Here is a 6,282-nt window from a genome sequence, read left to right on the forward strand (position 1 = left end):
CCTGGAGAGGGAGGCTGGACCTCAGAAGCACAGGCTAATCCCACTGTGTGCCAGATGGCAGACCCAACCCTACCCTGCCATCCAAGCTACTGGCTCATAAAACCTTTCTAAGGTACCCAGCACCTTACAAAGAAATGACAGCCTTCATCCTAAGAGGCATCCATGTCACACAGATGAGGGTGTGGCCCCTCTGACAGGAACAGACGATAGCTCCCATCTAGAACAGTATATCCAGTGGTAAGCAGGCTACCAGCCAGGTGTCTGGTCTGATTATGACACAGGTAAGAACTACACAGCTCAGAAAGGAAAAGGAGTAAAGCCAGCCCAAAGGTTCTGCAGGGTTTCACCGTGACCCTCTACATAGTGAGCATCTAGCCACCCAGGTAAGAACTCTGGTCCATCTTAGCCACCAGGACTGAGGTTCCACACCTCCTCTCCCACCATGAGCAGACAGGCTTCATGAGGGCACTGGATGAGTACAAGGTAGAAGGGCCAGGACCCAACAGACCACGGAGCGACACAGCTGAGCAACCACAGAAACATTTATTAACAGCCACTCCTGAACCAGGCTCCAGGATCTTCCTGTGGCCAGCACAGCACCTGCAGGCAGTGTGGGTGTGTGACGGTGATGCCCTGCACCAATTCAGTCAGAACGGCGGGCCCTCTGCAGCCTAGGACAGGGAACCAGCCCAGCCTGTAGTCAGATGTAACCAACTAGCCTGTCTCTAAGGTGTCTGACTTAGTGGATGCTGAGTGGAACTGGGCTTAGCGGTTGGCCTAGCACCCAGAGGGGTTAGCGAGGGTATGCTCTGAAATGGGTGTGGGCATGGCTGTATGAGCAGGAATGAACAGTTGTTCAGTGACAAATGACTCCAAGTGACACATGTCCTCATCAAGGAGACCCACAAAATCCTGACTCATGACCCCCAAGCAGATGGCAGATCAGCTCCCTGACTTTGTGGTCGGCAGCTGAGCTGGCCAAGCTCAGGCCTCCCCTAAGTCACGGCACAGAAGGCCCTCTGCTGTTCCGGTGACAGCCCTGTGGGATCCCGAGCCTACCCGTGCTCCCCTTTGCCCCCAGCTGCTGTGTGACTGGCACCTATGTGAGCAGGCTCTGAGTGAGCCTCAGCACAGCCTCATAGGCCACAAAGACCACCATGTTGACAGGAAAGGCACGGCAGCAGTTGAGTGCCAGTCCCTTGAAGAGCACCCTGGGGCCCTCCTCCCGCACGCTGGTCACCACACAGTGCAGGAGGCCCCGGTAGCGCTGCTGGCCCTGCCCATCCACCTGCAGCCGTGACTTGATCACATCCATGGGGGTAGCCACAGCCCAGGCCAGGACCCCAGCACAGCCTCCAGCCACCAGCACACCTAGGACATCTGCAGGAGAGAGACAGGGACCATACCTTACTGCAAGCTTCTTGGAGACAGGACCCAGTCCAGGGAAACTCACTGAGTCGGGATAAACCCCTCTAGCACAAAGACACTGTGTGGCTTTGGACAGTCACACACACTTCCCTCAGAAAACCCTACTTGAAAAATGAGGCAGGTGGTGTCATCAGGCTGCACTCGCAGCTGGAGAGACCACACACAAGCAGGCCTGGGCTAAAAGATACGCTTCTGTGATGCAGATTCCTCTCCCAGTCCCCACGTCACAGGACCAGCCCCAGCCATCCTCTGCCTGTCACTCACCTGGCTGGCTGCGGCCAGCAGGAGTGAGCCACTCGCAGAGCATGGCATAGGAGAGAAAGTAGGTGGCAAAGGAGTGACCTTCACGGAGGAGCAGAGCTGAGCTGCCCTTGTAGAGTCCCCGAAGCCCTTCCTCTCGGGCCACCGTGACTAAGCAGTGCAGAGGCCCTCTGTACTTAGGCCCGGGCTCCAGAGAGGCAGTAGGTGCGGGACACAGAGCAGGAGCCACAGATGTCCAGGAGGCCGAGGGCCGCCGCTGCTGTGTCTGAGCCTGGGCCTGTGTCTGCAGGCGGACTTTGGCCACCTCAGTGGGTGACGTCAGGAACACCTAGGACAGGGTAGAAACAGAATAGGACATGCCTACAGCCTGCCCACACTCTCTAGGACACCGCCTTCCATTGGGACCTGCCAGCTGGTCCCAGGGGTATGATGGTGCTGAGTTCAAAGCCAGTTCGGGCCAGTTAAGGCCGAAGCCAAGTCCTTCTGCTTCTGTCCTGACAACAGCAGTTTGCGATGAAGTCACATTGCTAAAGGTGAGGCACGGTGGTCACTGTGGGACTCAGATGTGTCCGGGCTTTCCGCCCCTGGCCTTGCGTCTCACCCACCTCTTACAGAGGAGATGGCAGCTCAGAGAGGCTAGAGCCCGGCTGGCTAAGCTCATGAGCCTCTGGTCTGTGCACTGTGTACAGTAGGTATTCTTACCTTCTCGGCCCCGGGGGCTCTAAGAATCAAGGACTCAGCCATGCTCCATCCTGGCCTATGAGGGACATCAGCTGTCCTTGCCTGCCCTGTTCCCATCTGTGGTGCCTGATACGCCATCTCCACGGGGGATGAAGGATACCAAGTGACCATGGTAACACTGGGTGGTGTTCAGGCATTCGGTGGCCACCCTGACGATGGATGCCTCCCAGCTGGAGTGTCACGGGCACATGAGTGCCATCTCTCTGTGTCCGTACACCGACAAGAGAGGGTCTTTATGGCCACCTCCTCCGCTCCCCCTAGAGTATACTGGGAGGGAGCCAGGCCCGTCCCAGACAGGATCTTAGTTCCTCTCCACAGCCCCCATACCCTGCAGTGTCTACCTTGTCAGAGCCTCGGTCCTGACGCCCTCTGGGAGGCTCCCCGGGAGCCTCTGACACCCTTCCTCCCTCCACTGCCCCCACTCACCCGGACAAGGCCAGAAGCACATCCTGAAAGTGTGATATCGGCTTTGGTGGGCTTGGCGTCCGTGCTGCCGTACCGGAAGCGGCAGATGTGGGCCAGGCAGTGGTGGTAGGTACCAAAAGATACAGACGACACCAGGGACACTGTGCACACGGGTAGTGAGAGGCCCCTGTAGAAGCCCCGCACCTGAGGGATGGAGACCGAGTAAGGACAGCACCCAGCCAAGAGGAAATGCCCTGGTGCTGAGACCACCCAGGCCAGGGCCTCCAGACTCAGGGGTCTCAGGACTTGGCAGTGTCTGAGGGGTTGAAGAGATAGATAACTGCCTGGCCATGATGAAGGAACCAGCGTGATGTTCAGCTAACCCGTCTGTGCCAAGACTCCCCAAGTTCACTTGTATCCTCAAGACCTTCTCCTGATGGGTTCCTCCCAGGCCTTCAGAAACATCGTGTCCAATCCCCTGGAGATAGGGACTTGGTTCTTTACCCTATAAATATCCCAGGTGTTCAAGCTTTGGGCCTCAGAGGGACCACTGGACTGGGCACAGTCACTGTGCCAACGGGCTAGGGCTGAAGGGGAAGGGCGTTGCTAGCAAGTGCCACTGCATCTTCGGGCCCCAGTCCTACCCGCTCTCGACGATAAGTGTCCCGGATGCAATGCCAGATGCTTGTGTACTTGGCCTCAGTCTGGATTCTGACCTGCAGGAGAGGAAGAAGGCTTCAGGAAGGGCTGGCCCTGGGCCTGGGGTAAAGTCAATAGAAGCCTTGGCTCTGCCCCTTGACGGTGACGCAGGCTGCTGTAGACTGAATGGGGACAGCGAGCCCCTTCTAGGATAAAGCACGGGATGAGAGAGACTGAGAATCCCGGGGCCATAGGGAACAATCAATAGTATTAGAGTGGGGGGGAGGGGTAGGCGAGGTCCTCTTAGCATTGTAACTGATGATCAGAGCTGGGTACCAGAGGCAAGGAGCACAATCTAAAGCAAGGCAGAGCCTTTGCCGTACCTTCACTGTATCCAGAGGGTAGCCCACAGCCACACCGCAGACTCCTGAAAGGCAAAGAGAGGGACCCCTGAAGCCGCAGGAGGTGGCTCTGTCAGCAGTGAGAGCCTAGCCCGAGGAATAGAGGAGGTAGCCTCAGGTAAGCCCCCTCCCCCAACCTCCAGCTGACCTCCAGCTGACCTCCAGCTCACTCTGTCTGGGCTCCTCCTCTCTGCATCATTTGTTTAACAGGTGAGAAACTGAGGCTCTGGATGTACCTACCAAGCTTGCTAGAAAGGCCCCGCCCTGGCCCGGCAGTGCCTCTTCCCATCGCCCATGCCAAAGACATTCCTCAGCCTCCCCTCTGACATCACATTTTGGGAGAACACCTGGCTCCACTCTGGCTGACCCTGTCTCTAAGCCAGGTAAACTTTGCCCTCAAGCCTGTACAGCTTGTGTGGAAGCCCGGCAAACACCCACACATCCCAGGCTCGGGGAAAGGCACATTCTGGACAAGGCCAAGGTGGCAGCCCAGACCCCTGCCTGGGTCATTACCTGGAACTAAAGGCAAGTGTGAGACAGTGTGTCCTGCTGCTGTGGTCTGCACAAACTTCCTCCCACCGAGGCCCACGTGTGGGAGGTGGCAGAGCCCGCAGGAGGACCTTAAGCCACTAGGGGGTCAGGTCTCAGAGGGGATTATGAAATTACAGTCCTGGCCTTCTGGCTTTCTGTGCAACAGAACTGCCTACCGCTGTCGTCTTCCCACTAAGTAACCATTCCTCTGCCCGAGGGGCTTATCTGAAGACTGGGCACGGCTGCTGACTCAGCCTGCAGAGAGGCTGGCAGTACCCACCCTGGCTTTGGACCAGGAGATCTCCGATGCCCTCCTTGTGCCTGCTACTTCTAGCCCAGGGCTTCCGCATGGACAGCCAGCACAACCTTGAGGAAACTGAGGCCAGCAGAGTGCTTGGGCTTCCTACCCCTGAGCAGGGATGCTAAGGGTACCCAGGATGCGAGACCCATGGGTGAGCAGAAGAGTGAATTCCTGGGGGAGGGTAAAGCAAGGGCCTGACAGGAGGATCCAATAGAACAGCCTCACATCTCTCAAACACTTTACCAATTCCTATCCATGCCTCAAAGCCCTTCTCTCTCAGGCCTCTGCCCGGAAACATTTTGACCAGGACATGCATCACATGGCCTTGTTGCTAGGCCCCACATTCCACGGCCACCTCTAGATCTAGAGTTCTTCAAAGAAAGACTCGCTCTAAGTCCCTAGGACTGGGGACCCAGGGCCAGCACAGAGCAAAGAGCCCCTGACTAGGACCTTTCCTGTGGCTATAAGGAGCAGGTGGCTTCCGTGTGACTTCCTGTGACACTACGGCTCAGGGGAGCAGCCAGCCTCAGGATGTTGTAGGTCAAGACCCACCAAACCAGGACCAGGAGCCATCCTCCCTGAAGCTAGAAGCTAGAATTGCCTTTCCTTTCTAGCTCCTAGGCTGTTCCCAGCAGTGAGAAAGAGCCACCCACAGCTATTTCACAATAGCTGCAGGGCCAAGGGTGCCTCACTCAAAATAGTTACACAGCCTGAGGATCAATGGCGCCCTGGAGTCCAGCAGGTTCCTCTGTCATCTCTCCCCAGAGGGAGACAGTTTCAGCCACAGGGGGCTAGATGTTAGTAGTAGGCCTCAGTGGACCAGAGAACCATCCAGCTAGGCCCGCTTAACATCCAACCTGCTCCCTGCAAACGAACTCCTGGGCACACAGTTCTTCCCTGGAACCTTCTGTCTCTCCCCAGGACCCATTCACCCACACCCAGAACCCCAGCCATCACAAGTCCCTGCTCCCAAACCAGGAATCTCTAGACTGGCTCAGCATCCTGCCCGACTTCAAGGCTATGTGGGAACTCATAGTCCATGCATGCCAGAGATCTGCTCAAAAACTGACTGCCTAGGGCTCCCTCCCTGCTACCACACACACACACACACACACACACACACACGAGCACCACCCCCAACTCTCCTCAACCCCTGCATCCCTCTGTCCAAGTCTTGTACCTCCAATGGCCCCAGCAACAAAATCCATGGACAGTGTAGAAAATGAGAAGGGTTCTGGTCTTGCTGTCTGCGCCGCACTGGCCGGCTCCTACAAATTCTGCAGATCTTAAATACCTGTGAGTGGAGGCGGAGTTAGGGCTGTTTAACAGGCTATTTTGATGCCCACACTCACATGCCCCGCAAGGTTCGTGGTGCCAATGACCCGAGCATCAGGAAAGCAAGTGAGAGGTCATGGGAGGCGGCCAACTCCCAGACCTATGTCTCCCTCTATCCCCAGATTCAGACTATGCCGGGCTTCCTACTGCTTACAGCGATGGCGTAAACAGTGGCCCCTCAGAGAGGTACCTCACTTTACAATTTACCTCCAGTCCTAAAAGGGAGGTGAAGCAAAGGCC

At 56.8% G+C, this 6,282-nt stretch overlaps 1 protein-coding gene across 1 annotated transcript; it reads right to left on the minus strand.

Annotated features, from left to right (window-relative positions):
- Nucleotides 1–600: 600 nt before the first annotated feature.
- On the minus strand, nucleotides 601–5,915 carry Slc25a47 (solute carrier family 25 member 47). The gene is made up of 6 exons (XM_052186683.1): nucleotides 5,888–5,915; nucleotides 3,858–3,901; nucleotides 3,480–3,551; nucleotides 2,857–3,039; nucleotides 1,693–2,017; nucleotides 601–1,380 (listed from the first exon to the last, which is right to left on the minus strand). The coding sequence occupies exons 1-6, from the start codon at nucleotides 5,913–5,915 to the stop codon at nucleotides 1,100–1,102; spliced, it is 933 nt and encodes a 310-aa protein (XP_052042643.1). The 3' UTR covers nucleotides 601–1,099.
- Between the last annotated feature and the right edge of the window lie 367 nt (nucleotides 5,916–6,282).

This window comes from Apodemus sylvaticus, chromosome 6, assembly GCF_947179515.1.
Source record: "Apodemus sylvaticus chromosome 6, mApoSyl1.1, whole genome shotgun sequence".
In the NCBI taxonomy this organism is placed as follows: domain Eukaryota; kingdom Metazoa; phylum Chordata; class Mammalia; order Rodentia; family Muridae; genus Apodemus; species Apodemus sylvaticus.